Source organism: Condylura cristata, unplaced genomic scaffold, assembly GCF_000260355.1.
Source record: "Condylura cristata isolate star-nosed mole 26May11 unplaced genomic scaffold, ConCri1.0 scaffold00003, whole genome shotgun sequence".
Classification (NCBI taxonomy): domain Eukaryota; kingdom Metazoa; phylum Chordata; class Mammalia; order Eulipotyphla; family Talpidae; genus Condylura; species Condylura cristata.
The window spans coordinates 7,400,111-7,420,986 of NW_004567104.1; the positions used below are offsets into that span (position 1 = coordinate 7,400,111).

The 20,876-nt window shown below is 36.3% G+C and overlaps 1 protein-coding gene across 2 annotated transcripts in view; it reads right to left on the bottom strand.

Moving 5' to 3' along the window:
* The window catches only part of MECOM (MDS1 and EVI1 complex locus), a 562,721-nt gene that overhangs the window by 50,791 nt on the left and 491,054 nt on the right, over positions 1 to 20,876 (bottom strand). Inside the window, exons 1-3 of one of the 2 annotated variants that reach the window (XM_004674940.1) lie at positions 12,323 to 12,385; positions 11,130 to 11,192; positions 9,803 to 9,937 (exon numbers count right to left, since the gene is read on the bottom strand). Coding sequence is in view for 1 of the 2 variants with exons in the window: in XM_004674937.2 (XP_004674994.1) it covers positions 9,803 to 9,937 (135 nt within the window). In the remaining variant the exon portion in view is untranslated. Of the gene's footprint in view, positions 1 to 9,802; positions 9,938 to 11,129; positions 11,193 to 12,322; positions 12,386 to 20,876 lie in introns of those variants that run through there. The other variant, XM_004674937.2, reaches the window with a different exon arrangement.

Below are 20,876 nucleotides of genomic sequence, written 5' to 3' on the forward strand. Positions count from 1 at the left end.
AAGTATGCTGTTTCATTCTGGAGTTCTATTTCCCTTTACAAAACAATGGACTTCTCTCAACAGTTTGAATCACCTCTTTTTTTGGCATCTCTCAAAGGTTTAACTTATTAGCTTCCTTTCCAACAACATGTTGACATTTGAATTGTGACATATTAGAACTTTTCGGTGGCTTCTCGGAAATAGTGAGGTTAAAGAGACAATACCCTGAAAGACAGTAAAACAGTACAATTGTCTCTGCCGAGGAATGCTGCTTAGACACACATGCCAGATCGTCTTAAGAAAGTATTATGATATCATTATTTCTTTGTAACCCACAATTAATCATGTCTCTTTTAATTCCATCTTAGAATTATTCAATCTAATGTGAACAATCCAAAAAAGAAAGAAAGAAAATGATGGATACATAGTAACTGTATATTATAAAGACAATTCCCTTCGTCAGGACATAGATCACTACTGAAATTTCCCTTTAAGTGTCCAGCTTGTCATGTGAAGAATATTGAGAGCATAAAAAATAAAAGACACAGAAGAGTGTTGATGTTGGCTTTATTTACTGGAGGTAAAAGGTGACATTCCAGGCCATGGAAGGCAAGGCAAAGCAGTTGGTTTTAACTTCAGGGTGTTCTTTTAGATTTTAAGTGAATTTTTATAGTGCTCATGAAACTGAGGTTTGAAAAGAACTGGCAAAGGTTGGGCATAATGAGGGCAGATTCTGGGCATGCTTCCTCATATAGCAATAAGAATGTGCCTCGAAGTTCCACTTACCACACCCTTACCAATCTAGTTGTTGTTTTTTCAAGGTGTCACTACCCCTTGTGATCTCCATTATAGCTCATCTTTCAGAAGTTTGGAGAGGCTCAAGAAAAATTATGCTTTACCTCTATAATTACAATGACCCAAAAGGATGACTTAAATATGAATCCAGTAATGTCTTTATGGGAAGTTGGTGTTAACATTCTAGTATTATTACTAAATAATAACAGTAAATCAGTAGGCATTTGAAAAATGAGAGGAGTAGGTTACATGAAAAATAATGATGTTTTGTTGCCACAAAACAATTATATGGGGGAATGATGGAGTATAATCTTTGAGAAATAAAGACTTTCAGAAAATAAGATAGCACATCTGTGCTTCTTTACTGTTATAAAATAGATCTTTCAGAAAACAGAAATACAGTGAAGAAGAGATTTATGAAGATTATTTCTGGAAGTTGTATATGAAGTATGCTTGACCGTACTTATAAAAATATAAATATAATATCTTTTAAATAAGTATATACTAAAAAACAGATATAATTGGCCTATGAATTTTATGTCATCTGAATTGCATATGAGGATCAGAAACACTACAAATATAAGCTCTCTGGGATCTGTATTAAGGAAAATGAAAGGTAATTAATTATTAAGTTCCATGAAAAGGTTAAAGGTTTTCTCCAATGGAAAAGGTATTTGGGATCCAAATAAAAATGTCCAGACCTGGGATTTTGTGAGGAATTCAACTCAAGTATATAAACAAAAGGAAAAAAGCTTAATTGATACAAAAGTGTTAGTTGGTTTATTATTTTGCTGTGTTTCTCTAAGATAGCCCTATTAGAGTGGGAAAAAAAACAAAAAACAGTCATTCCCAAAATAAAGTGAATGATAAAAAGAGTGGGGCCTTATATTATAAAAAAAAAAAAAGGATTACCTGGAAATAGTATTTTTAAAATAAGTCATGATAAATATTTTTAAAGTGTGTTAACTCCTCTGAGGTTTTCTTTTTGGTAGTAAAGACCAAATTCCAGAAATATAACATATTATGAAAAGGACCTAAACTCTCCAAACATTTAAAACTTTTGAGAGTTGAAGTGGTCTTTTCATTTTATCATATTAAAAAATTAAAGTTTACCAATATCTTGCTTGATTCTTTTATTACTCCAGGAAGTTATATTTCTAAAGTATGGAGATTGCATTGGATCTCTGGTTACTGAATTTATGTAAGCAAATATTTACAGTAAATGTTTTATTAACAGACCTTTCCGTATTATTTAATTTAAGATTTCTGAATATATTTGTTTTAATTTTATCTCATCCAGATATTTGAAAATAAATCTGGAAAGCCCCAAATGTGTTCACTTTTTGATAATTTGAGGCACAAGTATAATGTTATATGTATATGATGGAAGTTGCTCTAAAAATAATCACTATATTTAGTTTATTGTAATCAAGTCTTGAAACCAGTTCCAAATAACTAAAGAATATCCATTTAGTTATTACCACAAGGGTAAGCTAGGGATAAAAGGCAGAGGTAATAAGGACTTGGTTTAGTGGGTTTTAGACTTTCAAAATATATATTTTCATTCAATGTTCTATATAACTATATTTGCACTTATATACATACAACACATATTTTATATATGACATATCAATGTGGCAACATATATATTTTGATGAAATGTTTTAAAAGTACATAAATGATAGTCTTATATTTTATGTTAAATGATTAGTAGAATATGATTAACTCTATCATATAAGTTATATGTTACTATATATTTTCTTGTATATTATATGTAATGTGTTATGTTATACAATTATGTATTATATAGAGGTAAAAATGGAATCAATCATATTCATTTAACATTCATTTTTTCATTCGTTAAATGCAAGAGTGTCACTAAAGAGAGTGTAGACATAGGCTTTTTGATAGGAAAGTTTTAAGTCATAAAAGACTTTTCTTCTTCTTTTATATTGTCTGGGTGTATGCACAACCTAATCCTCCATTAAATAGCTGATACTACCATTTGTATTTATTAATAGTTATAATCAGGGTTCTTGTTTATTGTCCTATAAAAGAGAAAAATCTAGAATTTGTCAGGCTTTCTACTTTGCTATACTAGGATCTACTTAAAGTACTGTTTTCATTACTGATATAAAAAATAATTCAGTGCACAAGGAAGAAATCAAGATAGAAAGAAAACATATCATTTACTCTAAAATAGATGAACAAGGCCTTATTGTTATGAATCCTCATTTATTCTTTCTGGTCAAGCACTGGAAGTTTTATTTATGCTTAATAGACTGCATTTGGCATGTCTAAAAATGACAGAAGTGTGAATTATGAATGACCTTCAACCTATTCAGGAAGTTGTAATAATTGAAATAATAGAGAAATGTACTCCCTGCTACATCTGGATTGAGAGGCAACTTTTTCAGATTATTGCCCTCTTTTCACTTTGATGTTGACAATAGATTTCTTCCTTTTCCAGCTCCCACCATTCAGCCTCATGCTTTATTTTCTATAACTTCATTCAACTTACCACTGAAACTATTAGGAAAAGCTGAGTGAAACTTTAACATTTACAAGGAAGAGAAAGGGATGTTTGGTGACAGTTTGCAATATGAACAAAGTCAACATTTGATATGAACACATCTGTCAGGTTGGGGCTACAGAGAAATAACATCAAGTTCACAAAGTCAGTATGTACATATGCACTGGTTTTAGGGAACATGGTCCAGAATTTTTATTATAAACAGCAATGTAGGAACCCCAATTCAGGAGAGCAGGAGTGATAACATACTTTAGCCTCTAGATGAGGGACCTTATTACAAAATCTGAGTCTAATTAATAAGATACATGAGTTGTGTCCTCAGCAAAGAGAATGATGACAGAATGTAAAGATATTTGTCCAACAAAATGGAAGCTTTATCAGGGCCTAGCTTTGCCAAAGCAAATCACACTTACTTTCCTTAGTTTCCCCTGAGATAAGGTATCCAATATTTGTCTTTAGGGTGATAGTTTTAAAGACTACAAAATATTAATTGAGATATATCAGGTACTATTTTGCTATATACACTTCAAAGATAAAATGTATGTATCTGCTGGTTACTTCTAGGACGAAAGTATCATTGGAGGGAAAGGCCCCTCACATGAGAGGAAAACAAGTATAATTTATTGAATTAAAAATAACAAAGAAAATTGACTGCTAGTTCTAGATAGTACCAATAGGACACATAATAAACACCCACATCTTATTATACCTGGAACTACTGTGTATTTCCAGCCCAGGCTGGAAGCTTTTCAAGTTGTCTCTTTAAATAACTTCTAAGGACCTCTCTGCTAAGTCCACAGGAAATATCCATTAGCTATCCATCTTTAATGTGGTCATTTTATCTGACTCTATGGAAACTCTCTGATCATTCTGAAAGGTTTCAGAAATGTTTGGAAAGAGTTCCTTCATAACATGATGAGAAAACTAAAGATCATCTTTTTTTTTTTTTTTTTTTTTAACTAGACTGGAAGGTTTTCTCGTGTCCTTGACCAAAACATTTTCCTTCTTGATGGCTTATAATGCATTCTAACCACTACCTTTTTGGGACCATTCCAGAAATAGCTAAAGCTGGAGTTGACTATGGGTGTGATGCTTTAAGATTGTCCTGAAGGAAAGCTGTTGTATATTGTAAACACTATTTACTTAAAATTGGCACAGAATACTCCAGGTCATGTTCTCTTTCAACTTAGGTGGCCTATGAATCCATAAAAACCCTAGTCTATGGCAGGAGAGGAGCATAATTTTGGGGAGTGGAGGTGTGAGACAATAGTGCTATTTGTTTTATCATGTAAATATCAAATGGCAAACTCTATTTGAGACAGTTTCATCTTCAGGTGAAGGAAGTAACTTATCAACCAGACAGCATCACCCCCAAAGTCAGCTTAGGCACTATTCACAAAGCCAGTCTCTGGGTATTGCCAGCTGGCATTCATCTTAAAACAGCAGAACATAACTTTGGTATAAAAGTGGAACTTGACTTAAAAGCACAGCAAAGAAAATACCCAAAGCCAATAATAATTTTAACATCAAAGAGGTCATAGAAAATGTGGACAGAAATCCTTGTAAAGGAAGAGCAAGTGAACAAATTACCTGACAGTAGACGCAAACATTTTTGAAAAGTGGAAAGAGGCTAGCAAATTACATTTTTTTTTTACACAGCTGATCTTCCCTGCTTTTTTTTTTTTTTTGCTCAAATTGCAATAATTGAATGATGCAGAAAAACATTTTTCTCAGTTGAAAAGCCAAAGAAAATAACTTGATAATTGAGCCCATAATAACTTTCCAATAATAATAGTGTGCTAGTGTCACAGCAGTCGGCTTGAACACTGACGTGGACCTGAGTGAGAGGGGAAGCGGGAGGCCAATTCAGCCATGATTGTCCTGGAAGCAGTTAAAAGTTTATAAGGTAAGGCACAAATGAGAACAATGCCTGTTCCAACTGAAAACACGGTAGAATCTTGCTGCCGTTCATCAAGCACAAGGGAGCTAGCAGAATCTCCTAAGTGGATCCTGGCCATGTATTCTCTGCGGGGCACTATTTCTTCCAGATCTTATTTCTTCAAAATATAAGTCAGGCATTAGATAATCTCTTATGGACACATTTCTTTTTTATTCAGAGTGAACAGCAGACTTCTCTTCTTCTACTTACTAAATACCAGCTGTCAAAGGCCTCTTTAAAAATGAAAGGACTTATCACCTTGTGTAAATGACAAGATTAATAATGTCCTGGGTTGGTGAAAACAGTATTCCACTTGTAGACCATGTTGGGGCAGGCCAGGAGCTTGGATGAAACGGTGCTCCTTCCTACGATACACACGTCTAAAATGTTACCCCAAGTCACACACCCAGACCATTCTACTTACTGATCATGACTGGAAAGGCAGGTATTGTGAAAGTCTAAAGAGCCAGCTTACAAGAATTGTGCCTGGGTGACCTGTCTGATTATAACCAGTATGGTTTTACCTTGAAGAAATATTAGAGGAATACCTTTGTCCAGAGAATTATTGCATAACTACACATAACTTGTATTGTACTCGTAGATGAGTGGGCATTGTTTGAGACAGAAAGGGAGTCCATAAGTAGTCCTTGTGTTTGATCTCAGGAAAGGGAATGGAAATGTGGAGGTATGAGGAAATTTATCAAAGGATGAAGGGAAAGGTAGGAACAGGGTAAGATCAAATCTAAAGCATTGTGCTCCGTCGTCTCATCAAACTGGCTTGTAAAAGTGGGATAGCTACCTACACATCATCAAAGGAAAACCATCAGGATGTCCAGGTTAAAACACAAAACAGCTCACAGACTGTCTAGATGTTTAGCCCACTCAACATTAAACATGTGGGTGCTTCTGATGCAAAATGAATCTTTGAATAAGTAATAAGCCTTTTTCAGGCTTCTTTGCATATTTTGTTCTCTTGAGGACCTGTTCTGGAAAGAACTTTCATCATCCAACTCTATTTTTGCTCCTGTCCTGCTCTACCACTCAGTGCCAATTGCAATTCCTGAAAGCAACCAGGGACAATTTTGGAGAGTTCAAATATAAAAATGCTGAAGCATTATCTGCTCAATGAAAGATTCCCACTAGAATTATAAGAGCATAGACACTGCAAGGAATAAGGGGAGGGGGGTGGGAATTAGAATTTCAAGAGTAAAACATCCTGTATGTTTTTAATGTTGCTACTAAGTTATGACTTGAGTGTGATTGTGGTCTTAATTTATAAGCATTTTTTGGTATGGCCTTTTGCAAAGACAAATTATTATAACAAATATAATAGTTTCAGGAGGGAATAAGGAGATCAGTCAGAAGTTACCCCTACTTAGAAATTACTGCTTAGCATTTATGCTAGTGTTTTCAAAGTTTCTATCTCCAAAAACATCAATGCAATAATTTTGAAAGCATGAACTGAAAGAGACTTCTAAAACCAATAAACCTGAATCTTCTAGTTAGTATGATCAAGAATGAAAGCTTCCAGAAAGCTTACTCTAATCTGAAAAAAAAAAATTTGAGGTGAAATAGCTCATAGGAACCTACTGGAATATTTAAACTAGGAAAATCCCCTAAAATAAAATGCTAGTGGAAAATGCTAAGAAAATGTTAATCGGATGGCCTTTCATATTATGATATGAAATAGATTACATCCTTTACCAACTTCCCGTGAAAATCAAAATCTATGTTTCCAAACACTTCTTCTATACCATGCAAATTATATATGGGTTTCGTCCAGTGCATGCATTCTGGCTGCCCCCCAGTTACCAAACTATACTATTATCTTGTCAAGCACATTTATCCTCTTTCACAGAACCCTTCCACATAATTATAAAACTGATCCATATTAATTAAATGTGATATTCGAAACATGTACCTTGCAAAGTAAACTGCAATTTATACACTTTCCTATTCGGGGTTATCTTTTTTTTTCTTTTTCTTTTTTTCTTTTTGTTAAATACTCTATTATAATGACTAGTCAGAAGTTGCAAGATTCATTTGAAATTCTTCCCTTTTTTGAGTACGGAACTTATAACTGTCTTGTTATTTAAATCCATTTTCCAAACTTGAGCTCTATCTAAGAATAAGAGCTAAGAGAACACGTTTTACAATTTTTGTAGAGTGTTCCATCCCTTTTATGTTGTGCAGGTGAGATTATATTGTCAGTGTTTAGTAATCATTCCTGATCCAGGGTTTCTCTCTCTGTGTGTGTCTGGATATTAAATAATATCTCACACAATGGGAGTGTTCACTATGTGATGAGTTGTGCTCATTTACCATTTGGCAGCCTCCTATTTCTCTTAGATAAGAGAACAACAACAAAAAAAATAGATCTAGAGACTCCTAAGTCAGCTCTTTTATCACTGTACCTTGTCTAACATTCACATTTCAAAGCTGTCGCAAATGCTAAAATTAATTGACTTTTACAAACAGGCATATAAACTTATAGGTGAATATATTTATAATAAATTCATACCCTGTTGGGTGTCTATTCTCTTTTGTCTTGTCAACTGAGCTAAGTACGATTGTACGCATATGTGCCTATCATACAATCTGACTTTTACCTCTGCTTTCCTCTCTTGTTGTTTATGGGTGAACTTACTTGACCATGTAATGTCAATTTCACAATTATGTTATTTGATATGTACTTTGTTACCATCTTAAATTTCTGCCAACAGAATATATAAGTTTAAAAAGAGTCCTCACAGAAATAATAGGTATGTGTCTAATATTAGTCTTTTATGATTTTCCTGATTAACTATTTTGTCTGGTACTTCAGTAAAAATAAATATACTATTCCTTGAGCAATGTATTTTCTGTGTACCTCAGTAGTGGCTGTGTTAAAATTATAAATGCCTGTTCTAATAAGCAATTTAATTATACTTATGAACAGGAAAATAACTTCCCTTTTTAATGTAATCAAAACTCCCAAAGACAAGCATATATTTAAAATAAAATATTAGACACAAAATTAATAAAAGAAAAAAAAGTACTGGCTACAAGCCCCATCCTTAAACTTTTTTTTTTTTTACTGAGTCTACAATTTAACTGTCTAAAAAAAAATTGTTCTTACAGCTAATAAATATGGATAACAAATCATTTTTATGATATAATTGCATTATTTCATCTTACAGCCGCCTTTTGAGATCTTGCAGTTCCTGTTTTAGAGTAACCTAAGATGGACAATTCACTCATTCACAATACCTACATATTTCTCACATTTACAAATAGTGGGTGCTCAAAAATGTTGTTGATGGTGACAGTAACTCAAAAGACGAACGGGGCATATTTTCTGCTTACAATCAATACCTAATTTAATAATGTTGTCCTTTGTCAATAATGCTTCTTGTTTTCTTACGGCAAAGGGAAAAAAACAATTGATTGGTTTATTATTTTGATATATGCTGAAGATTTTTAAATGATTGCCATTTAAACCTAATTTTACAATTTACTACCTCTTATAAGGTTTAGTCAGTAAAAACTATCTGGTAGCTGGTAAAATGCCAAACAATAATCTCATAATGATGACTGAGATGGAGTCTTAGACTATATGATATTAGCATTCCTTAACAGCTCTCAATTCAAAATATCTAATTTAAACTTTTCTTTTTCTTGGTGGTGATTTTCATAATAGCTTTGCCAAGCAGCCATTTTAACATGGTCTTTGAGACATACTTGATTTAGGTAACCATTGGATTGAAAGAAATAAATGATGATAACATAATTAAATTCTAACCTTATGATGTTTATAAAACTAAAATTAACAAGCTGAACTTCTCGTTGTTCTAGGTATTGTCATACTAGGTTACAGGATTCATAACCTAACTTTATTGAGTGCAATATATGTTTCACGATATTTTCATGATCTTTATTTCATAGCTATTTTTATTAAAGTTAATTTCACTATATGGGCCTCCATAAAGCAATTTCCAGAAGTGACATTTTTTAACTTTTTCACATTTACAGAACAAGATCAGTCTGCAAGTGTTTCTTACTTTGAATTACACATAGCAACACAAAATGCATAAACAGATAAGTTTACACACAGATCATACCTATGAACATAGATCATACCAACCTACTATTTCAAATAAAATTTTTATAATAATTCAAGTGTATCACTTCCAATTTCTGCATAATCTCTAGTGTTCTTGATTAGCTCAATACTTTCTATGAATGTCTCCTCATTCTGATGTTAAAGACTAAAAGGTAAACAACAACTAGAAATAAATATCACTCTGTTTTAAAATCATTCATTCACATTTAGAAATCAGTCCATTTATGAATTACATTTAATACAAAGTAAATAAACTACCAACAAAAGTAGAACAGAAAAAAAGTAATACTGAAAATGACTTGATTCTGCATCTTATTTATATTTGTGCATTACCTTTCACCATATCAACAAACAGGCCACAAGGGTCTACTGCAGCTCGCTGTTATTTTTATTCTTCAGGCTTCACGGATACTTTAGTGCTTTCAAAGAAAAACAAAATATCTTTACAACATACCTGATCATTTATCTGGCATGCAACGAGGTTGTGCTGATCATAACAGCCAGCGAACCTGATGTACTTAAGCCAGCTTCCTACATCTGGTTGACTAGCATCTATGCAGAACTTCACATTGCAAAACTCATCTAAGATCTAGAAGAAAGAAGATGAGAACAATCAATTTCCATATACATTCATTAGAATGGTTAATTGCTTGAAAACATTTTATTCAAATAATATTACTATTTTGAATCTTTAAAAGGAAAAAATCATCAGACAAAATACAAAGTAATAAAGGAGATAAAATAATGTTATCTTACAAGTGGCAATCAATGTACTGCTTTTTTAGAGAAACAAAGCAATTGTAATTTATTACAAAACTGATTTCAAAAAAATGCTTGTTTTTCCATGCGATGCATGAATGAGTGCTATTGACCTAACTTTATCCAATATCATTTTAACAAAAAAAACAGTATTGAACAGCATATATTAACATATTTCTAAACTTAATAGTTAATCTTGTCTACTCAGTCTTTCCATGTAAGAGTATACTTCCACGCTTTAAATTAATCCAATTAAAAACTTTAATTTAAATATTATTAAATCCTTTTACAGTGTGCAGTTTCACTACCATAAACCAAATACATCACACAATTAATTGAAAAAGTAGTATTTATCCCATAGGTGTTCCTGACTGAACTAAAGAAAAACAAATGAAAACAAGAGATAGGTAAACACTCATGAAAAGATGGCAACCTAGTGTTTTATTAACACATGCCAATGCATGCTTCAATTTTATGTTTAGTAAATAAATATAACAAAACTGGCTTGTAAACACATAAAAAATAAAAAGAATAGTTTAATAACCTGCCATCCTTATATATGGTTGTGTGTGCTTATTTTTCACAAGAATTTTACATCTGGCCTATCCTAAATATTAACAATAACTTAAGACATCTATTAAAAATTGAGATGCGAAGCATCCTTTTTCTAGGGTTTGCATATTTAAAAGTAACCTATTCTGATTCACTTTGCAGCAATGAAGCTTTAAATATCAATATGAAATGCTGCAGAGGTGTTGACCTAATAAAGGTGAACAACTAGAAAGGTTAGTAAGTTAATGTCAATCAGTTAATGCAAACTTCAGGAAGTTTCCTACTAGGACTAAATAATAGTCTTGAACAAAAATTAATGAATTAAAGACACCTCACAGAACTCTGCTGATATTTCTACATACATAAAAAAAAAAAGTTAAAACTAAACTCTTGGATAAATAGACCAAAAGCAATTTTGCATAGAATTCAGGTAATCACCCAGTTGCAGCAGATTCAAGTCATTAACTCACCACAAACTTCAAGGAGAAGCTCAGTGCTCTGAGGGCTCTAGTCAAGAGGCATTATGATTAAGCCTTTGGCCATGAGGCAATTAAAGGGCAATAAGTAGTCCCACAATTTAAAAAAAAAAAATGAAACAGAAGATAGGATAATAATTGCTACACACACATTCACTTACACAAATCAAGTCTTTTTCAAGGACACCTCTTCACACTAGCAACAAAACATCTATAGGAACTAGCCTCTCTTTCGAGAGGGGCAGATTTTAACAATTCTTTTAATTTATAAAATTACAAACTTCAAGCTGTTTTCTTCAACTCTCAAGGTGAAATAACTAAAATGGCAACTTGAGATTTCACCCCTCCTCAGATGTCTGGAAGGCACATAAATAACAATAGCAATACACATTTTAAAAACAGTTAAAGTTGGGATTGTCTTGTTTGCTTTTTGGTTTGTTCCGGCTCTGGTTGATCTTTTGTTGTATGTTTTCTTAACTAACAACAACAACAACAAAAAGACAGTGCTACTGACACACCAGAGAAATATTTAATGAAGGAAATAGGGGTGAAGTCAGTGAAATGCAACACCAGTTTCACTTCAGATTTTCAGACAGACGTGAAGAACTTGTTAATTTCAAAGTCAAGCAGCATCTCTAGCTTTCCAGCATTGCCTTTTGCGGGGGCAGAGAGTTAAGTATTGCATACACTGCACATAAAAATTCTAGATGTAATTTTATTCCGTGTTAACATTATTGCCATTGCCACTGTCAACAGTGAAAATTCTTTAAAGGTCATTTCCAAAAAATGTCTTTTTACATATGTTACATGATTATTCAAGTATTTCACCAACATATTAACTTTCTTACTCTCAATATTCTTGCCCCAAGACAAAAGCTTAACTTTCTCCAGAAACGTTTTCCCCTGGGTAAATTATTCACTTTTGATTTGCCTCCAAAACTGCATTTATCTCCCAAATGTCTTAATCGTTCCCAAAATCTCGAATAAAATAAAAGTAATCATACATCCTCCATCATTTTATCTAACACACTCCTGTGTTTTTAAAAGCTGTCAAGTTCCAAAGATAGTTCAAGAGAGAGAGAGAGAGAGAGAGAGAGAGAGAGAGGGAGAGAGAATTCCCTTTAGGTGGACTTTAGAGAAAGGCCCTTTCAAACAACCAACAGCAAAAGGGGGGGAAAAATCCCCACCATTTAGCCAAAGGGTCCGAATGTGACTTTCTGGAGAAGCAGCTCACGATGTTGGACAGCAAAGCTGTTACTTGGCAAGGTGAGACTCGGCCGAAAGCGGCTCCAAAGTAGCGTGGCGGGTGCCAGGAATTCAGATTTTGGCAACCCCACCTTCTGCGTCCCAGATCCCGACAGACAGGCACACGGAGGGAGGGGAAGTAGAAGAGTGCTAGGAAAAGAGGCCGACAGCCGACAGAGACCCACCGAAGGCCGAGCGACCCACCCGGGAGACGCGTCCTGACCGCACAGTTCCACAGGAGGAACAAGGAAATCGCCAGTCCGAGCAACGTAGATAAGCAGCAGGGCTCCGCGAGACTGCGGGCAAGTAGGAAAAAGAAAGCTGGAGGGAGGGGGCTGGGCGGGGGGCGCCCGGGAGAAGGGGTGCCAAGGCAGGAAACTGTCCGAAGTTACAAACTATGCACATCGCCAAGACTTTTTTTTAAAAGTGAGTTCTCTTACCTTAAGATTTCTATGGCCTCAACTCAGCAATAAAAAGCAATCACAGAAGAATTAAAACAAACAAAATAATCAGCAGCCCCCAACTTTCCTGCACGAAAATCCTTTCAAACGATCCCCAGCAACATTCGAGATGTTAAAAAAAAAAAAAAAAAAGCCTCGCTTCCCGATTTCCGACTGAGTCTCTGATAACTTTGTCCGTCTCTAGGTTCTGCTCGCCAGGACCACGCGTTTCAGATTTATTGTCCTCCAACAATGTATTTTTTAAGACCAGAAATGATGTCTCCTCTCGTCTGGGTGACCCGGGTTTGGTGTGTTTTGACTCCCCCCCGCCCCCCTTCCTGAATGAGCTCGGAGCTATTCCTTCTGGTTCACATCACCTCCCTCTTTTCTCACTTTCTCTTGCTCTTATCAGCCCAATGTGTAATGAAAGTTATCTGAAACCCACTAAAACTTCTTCCACTTCTCTCTCCCAGTTCCAAGGTGTGTGGGGGGTGGGGGGTGGACGGGCCGGAGGAGGAGAGTTTGAAAAGGTGGGGGGCCACAGGAGCGACGAGAGCTCCAGCCGAGTTTCAGATCGTCTGCCGCGCCTTCCCTGGTCCTAGACCCTCACCGGCTCTTCCCCCTTCGCAACTCCAAGCTCTGCCGCCGGGTTTCTATTTCATGAACTGTCTCTTTAAAGAGGATCTGCTCGGCCATCCAGAAAGAACCCGGGGCGAGGGAGAAAAGGAGCTATCTCCCCGCCGCCCAAAGTGATCGGAAGCCAGACGGTCTCCTCTTTCAGTAAATTTTTAAAGTGACAGCAGCCTCCTCTGGAGGGAGAGGTCACAAAAAGGTCGCCAAGACCCAAGTCCTATAGGGACGGACTGATTATGGATGCACCATCCCCCTTAAACATGTAGATTTCTCCGGGTAAACAACCAATGGGCAGATCACGCCAGGCAGGGTTTCTTTCCCTAGGGAAATATCCTCTGTTTCGACGTCCTGGAAGCACAAGTGGTGTGTGTGTGTCTGTGTGTGTGTGTGTGCGTGCGCGCGCGCGTGTGTGTGTTTGTGTGTATTTTGGGTGGGGGATGGGATTGATGGAGTGGAGAAGTGATTTCAGGAGTGTGAGGGTGTGTGCTTGGAGGCAGGGGGTGGGGCGCTGGAGAGGACCACGACGAGGTTTAGGGTAAAGGGACGCTGGCTCTAGCTAAACTTAATTAGCTTAGAAATTCTCAGGAAACAGTAGCCTAAGAGTGAAAAGTTGACATGTACACTTACAGTTTTCTGCTAAGCATCTTTTAGTATAATTATTGAAGTTCGTACCCTAATTGTACACTGCACTACTGTAGTTAGGTGAGTAGAAAAGCACGCTACTTTTTCAAATCATTTTTCTTAAAAGGAATAATTTAAAAATCTGAAACATTTTTGTGTAAGAACTGCCCAAAGAGCATATTCAGTTTAAAGAGATTAAAACTTGTCTGGTGAATTTTGCCATATACTTTGACAAATCGTGAAAGCACCATGAATGGCCCAAAGTGAATTTAAGCAATCTGTTAACTCAGATTATTTTTAAACTTTATAACAGCATAAATGCTGGTTTTGGTGATCAGTACTAGATGGAGATTAATAGTTTTCTTATAAATATCGTCATTTTTTAGCAACACATTTTAGAAACAATATTGGGGGAAAAAAAGAATGTAGGGAATGTGTGGAAAAATAGAGTGGTCTAAGATTTACTTAGAACTAGTCTTGAATTTCAGTGAAACCCGCTGGTTAAATGAAAATAAATGTTTTTTAATCACAAAACTCCATTCATAAAAACAAATGGACTAAATCCAACTTCTCAACACAACAATGAAAAGTTAAGTAAAGTAAATAAGTCGAGGGACACTTTAGGGGCAGGAATGAAGAGAGAGGGTAAGTAGAAAGCGTTTATACTCAAGTATCTGCAAAATGAGACAAGCCAAGCCTCCTGTTTTGTTTTCTCCAAGTGCAAATAGACCCTTAAAATCTAGTAGATCTATATTTCTCTAAAATGATGATTTCAAAACAAAAAATAGTAACAAAAGGGAGGGGTGTGGGGGAGAGAAAATGACAAGAGGTGGTGACTAATTCGTTTTGGTGGCCTGTTATCTGTGACATTGAACTGTTATTTCAGATAATGGCCATTGTTTAAGGGGAAAAATGGCATAGCAGTGCTAGGTAGGACAGGAAAAATCCTTTGTAAATAACCTAAAACCCGGTCAGATATTCCCATAGAGTTTGGTGCTTGAGAACCTTTAAGAGTCCCGGTTAGCTGCCATTGATTTCCTGCCCTTCCTCAACTTGCCCATTGTGGAGCTTTTTTTTTTTTTTTTTTTTAATTTAGCCATAAATTGGACCGGCTCGAGCTATGAGCTGTTCTATTTTCTTCCTGTCAGGATGAGGGATTTGTTTTATGATGCATTGTGTATTAAATACAAGTAATCTGGGGAACCGATTGCTTCAGACAGTGCGGCCTGATCAGGGTCTGAGAGCTCAGAGCCCCAATCCCCTGCCCTAGCCCCTGGCCCCCACCTCCTAGCCTTTTACAGCTGCTCTGAAAAGGAGGAAACGGCGCTGGATAACAAAAGGTCGTGTGGAATCAGTGGCAGGTCCTGGCTAAATTAGGATTTCGTGGAAAGGGCCTCCAAGTTTTCCCCTTATATTGGGTTTGGGTGGGGGAGGCGGAGCGACGACTATCGATGTCTGGGTATTTGCAGGTGCCGCAGGGGGCCGGTAGATGGCGTTGCGCCCCGAATTAAGGCGCTGCGCCTGAGACTCCCGCCACCCAGGTGAGCTGGTTGCCTCCCGCTGAGCGCGGGCTGCAGGGCTCTGCCCTCCGCCTCGCGCGCCATCCCGCGTCGGCCAGAGCCTGGTGCCGGCACCGGCCGCACGCGGCAATCCAGATCTGCAGATACCCGCCTGAGCTAAGGCTGGTTCTACAAGTTATCTCCGCTTCACTAAGTAAAGTCAAAAGAATTAACATTTCTGAGATCTTGAAGAATTAACTAGAGAGGGGATTAGTTAGCCTCGTCATTATTGTTTTATTACTATCATCCTCATCAGTCTTGTTCTGTACTGAATAACTTGTGAGAGCGACTAAAGGAAACCAGGAGGATCAGGGGGAAGCTCTGCCAACGTTTCTCTCCTCCTTTTCCCCTCCTCCCGACCCTCCTCTTTTTACTCTTCCCTCCTCCCTTCTTCCCTCTCTCTCCTCTTCTTGCTTCATTCTGATCCCCTCACCTACCCACCCACCCAATTCTACCCCCTTTGATTATATGATAGCTTCATGGGAAAAAAAGGGCAAAATAACCTCACTGTTCAACGACAAAACTTGAAGTTTAAAAATAAGCTACTGAAATCCTAGAGAAGGGTGATGAGCCTCTTACTATTTAAATAATAGTCCTTTAGAAGAAGACCCTGATGCACCCCTCCCATCAGAAATGAACAGAAGAGAAGACTGTCTGGAGGAAAAGGCGTTTGCTAGGGGCTTGTTTTTCTCCCTGGTTAATTTGCTTTCCATCAAGAGGTTTCCAAAACAATAAATAAATACAAGGAGTCAAATACCACCACCAATTCCCTTTATTCCTTGGGATTTCTGGTGAAATCTGTTTACAGTAGTTCCCAGTTACGAATTAATCTGCAAAAAGCCGCTGTCTGCTCAGCAGTAATCAGTAACATGCGCATTCTGCAGTGTTTAGCGCTGCCCTTGAAATGGGCTATTAAAAATAATGGTTTTACTATAATCTCAAACCAGCTTTAATTTGCAAAAATGTATCAGGACAGATGATCTAAATATTAAAGGGATGAAATGGGAGAACATACTACAACAAATGTATAGTTTTGGGAAAAGTAAAAATCAGAGCAGTTTATCGGCAATATTTAAAAAGAGAATCATATTTTTAAAAGATTTTCTTCCAGACGGGAATGCCTGTTAATTATTATGTACCAAGAAAAAGGCATTGGAAAATATGAGGTTTGAGTGCGAGTTGATAGATTTTTCTGGGAGCCTTAAAGATCCCCGTTTGGCTGATGGCAGAGCTGGGGTGGGAGAGGTTAATGTGTTTTCTTCCTAGTTTGAAAAGGGCATAAACCCTCCTCAGGCCCCTTCCTTCCTCCCCCATCTGTGTGGACTGCAGAATCTTTAAAAGGCTCAAAGATTTCCAATAAGGCCACTGGCTCTGCCTTCATTGTGTAACTGTTTGTTTAAAATAAGTCAATATATTAGTTAAAGCAGTAAGAAGTTAGTGCTCCAGTATTCAAGTGATTCCCACAAGACTGTAAGCTGATGCCTCTTTTAAGCCTTAAACTTCATGGTTGTCCCAGAAGTAAAAGTTCTGCTAATGGAGACCCTATGGGCATGGTACATTCCAGCACATCATTAAAGGAAAGAAAAGCAGCCCAGCCAAAGCCAGATGAAATGACTGCACTGTCCACTTTTAATAGGCTTCCTGTGGACAAACAGCCCTGTAAGACTCTGCAGAGGACAATATTTAAAAACAAGACAACTTGCTGGCAGTTTTCAATACCATAAAGTTAATAAAGTATGTTCCCATTCACCCTGACATTATGTTTTTAGTTTATAGAGGAAGGCACTTTATAACCTCAGCCTAAGTAGAGTTCCCTTCATTCTGCAGCTTTGGGTTTCTCGAGGTGGCTAAATATACAATGAACTCCAAGCCAGCAGGCCAGCAGTTTTGTCTTTTTTTTTTTTTTTTTTTTGTAGCTTTTCAAGAACATACATACAAATGCATTTTTACATTTCTCAAGTGCATCTTCACTCATGGAGATCCCTTTTAATCCTGTTTCATACAGTTCATGTCAAGAAGCATGAAATCATCTGAGAAATTGACATTTGGCTGAACAATAACTGCTTGCTAATTAAATTAGCTTCATGTATAGATATTGATGTGTGTTTAAAAAGAAAATCAATGCTTTCTTTTCCACATCAGAATAGGATTTTGTAAAATCTTACCTGAAAGATAGATTAAAAAAAAAAAAAAAAACGTCGTTAGGACTCAGAAATCATCCCATTCTCTAAATGCAAAAAGCCTATAAAGTGTCTTTCCTCTTCTCTAAATTCTTGGCTACCAACAATTCCTTCTTTCAAATCTGTTTACTTAGTAGAGTAAGCTTAATGTCTAGGCAAGAGAAGTTAGATGAAAAAAACATGGAATCAATGGTAAAACTTTATTAAGTTGTAATTATTTAGAAGTTTTAATCCAAGGAGTATTTTACAAACTTAGCCACTGAATGGTGAAGGTGAATACTGTGACACTGGTTAGCCAAAGCCGGTAAAATGTGCCAGCACAATGAGAGTTTATAAACAAAAACACTCTGAATGCCCATAGTCACCAACACACATCACCACTGTTCAGGAAAGATATTTCTGGTCTCTCTTGATAGTCTTTTGTGTTTGTTTTAATCCGTGGGGATAAAAACGACAGGGGGAAAAAAAAGAGGAAATTAAAGGTAAAAAAACAAAATGTAAATAAAAAATTTCCCTTGGTCTGGAAATGGGCCCGACTGAAAGCATGTTAATCTCCACCTCAGTAATTTGGTTCTCCAGGAGAAGACAGAAGCCCTGCTGCTGTGCCCTGCACTTCATAAATCACATCTTTATGTGGACAAGGTCAGGGCACCTAACAGCTCAGACATGGGCCTTTGCAGTGGCTCGAGGATTCAGGCATGTTTACTCTCCCGCTTGGCTCTCCAAGGAGTAGTCCAGCACGCTTCTAATTACTTTTGATTATTTTCATTTGCTGGGGTCAGTCTGGCTTGCCAGGATTGCTGGAGGGTTGATTTCCTACAAATCTTGATGTCTTTGGAAGACGGCACTGTATACATTCAGAATTAGCACCCCGTTATTGTCCCTATAGTGTGGGATCCCTCCTAATAGATACTGAGATGTGTTCCCCCGGTGAAACATTACCTACTTCCCCTTTTATTAATTAATTACCTAAGGGTAATCACCTATCTGATACTTTGGGGAAAATGCTGATAATTTTCCTAACAGTTAACTATTTTATAGCACATGTAGTCAGAATGAAAGTGAACATCTCTTTGCTTTGACTTTAAGTGTATTTAGCAACGACTACCAATTCTGTAGAAACGAAGATGAAATACTTTGCTGAGACAACATCTCAAGTGAATAAATTATTATACTCAAAGATTTATTTCCTAAATGCCAATTAAGGCTGTCATATTTAAAGTATTTTTTGGTTAGGCTATTTTGATGTATTTCAGTCTTAAGCTATTATGCTGAGTGGTTATTTTGTGGCTAAAGCACAACATAAAATATACCAACTTTAAATGAAAACACTGATAGCATGAAAATTTTAATAAACCAATAAAAATTTGGTAGAAAAAAGAGACAAAATTCATTATCTTTATCTTCTTCATAAGGTTAAGGAAATAAGGATGCTTACTGCCCACCTAATTAAGGATGCTCTGAGATGTATTATTAAAAGATACTGAAAAACATGGTGCGAAAATGTTTGCAAAAATTAAGAAATAAATATTCACCAAAAACTCACATAACACCTCAATCTGGCTGTTTAGACAGTGAACACTTTTAGGTCAGTAAGAAAAACTTGCTTAATTTTTAAGTTTTATAGAAGATACATTATATCATGACTATAATTACACTTAAAAAGTCAAATCCCTCCTTCTTCCTAACTTTAAAACAAAGAATTAAGGTCCCAATGAAATGCTTTTAAAATTAACTTCCTTTGTAAAGAATTATTTTTTTCATTATTCATTGTAATTCATCCAATCTTTCCAGATAGCATTATGCACATTATGCAATATCTCTAGGGTCATTTCCCCCCCTGAGGTTCTAGAAATACCATTTAAGAGTACATTTAGACCCTTAAGCTGCAAGGAAAGTGAGTTGAAAAACTTTCTCTACTATCACCGCTCAGAGCTGTGTGCCTTTGGGTAAGTCACTTAACCTTTGAGTCAGTTTCCATGCAAGTTTCATAATATCAGCCTAATAGGAATTTGGGGAAAATTAATTGCATAATGTGAGTGTCAACTGCTCTGAGTTCATGGGAATAGGTCAAAATACTCTAAGTTTCACGATATTTGTGTTCCTGTAATAAGTAGAATAAACTTACACACACACCAAAGAGGAAGATAGCCTGGTTTATACTTTGGGGAATGGCAGTGTGCACTTATTTTTCTATCCTCTTTCTTCCATTCCAACTTTTGTTGCCCTAATCCTTACCCTGACCTATGGAAGAGAAGAATTTTAAGAAAAATGTTTCTTTTCTCTCAAGCTGTGCAATCCCTGAATATGTCCGTCTCTGTCTGACTTGCAGCTGAGTCTGCTCTATCCCACCCACTGTGTTTTCTGCCAGTCAGCAAGAGGGAGTGTTCAGAAACAGAGTTAGAAAACCAGTGAGGTTCAAAGATCTCAATAAACGAGGGTACCAGGTTAGGACACACACACAAACTATGTGTAGGTCAATATTTGTTACCAAAGTCAACACTTGAAGTGCCAATGTGGCAGCTATAGGGGTACATCTTACTTGCCTCGTTAGTCAGAGTCTAACACCAGTCAAATAGTAGGTATTCTGTATTTTCTTGAAAAAAAAAAGTGTCAGTTCCTTCCTGGATTTCATTTCACCAAGTTTGAATGTCTAACTTGGATATGTGTGACCTCTCATATGAATTATTACAGATAGGCTGGCCACACCCACTTTCCCTCAATACTTAATAGTTCCAAGCATAAGCTATTATTCAGGTCGCTGCTCAAAATTCTTCTCTGAGTTCCAGTTGTCTAACAATTCAGTATAATCTCACTTCAGTTTTTGGGAATTAAATGAGGCAATGTATGTAAATCACTTGGAATCATGTGTGGCATATAGCATATGGTCAATGAGAGTTGATATTATTATTGTTATTATAAACATAATTATAATTATTATCCCTTAGCCTGTAATTCATTCTGTCTTGATTATCTTGGATGAAATCTTATTTATCCAAGTGACCCCTTTTTGATCCCTTCTGTCTTTTTTTTTTTTTTTAAAGATCATCTGGGCGACCCTAA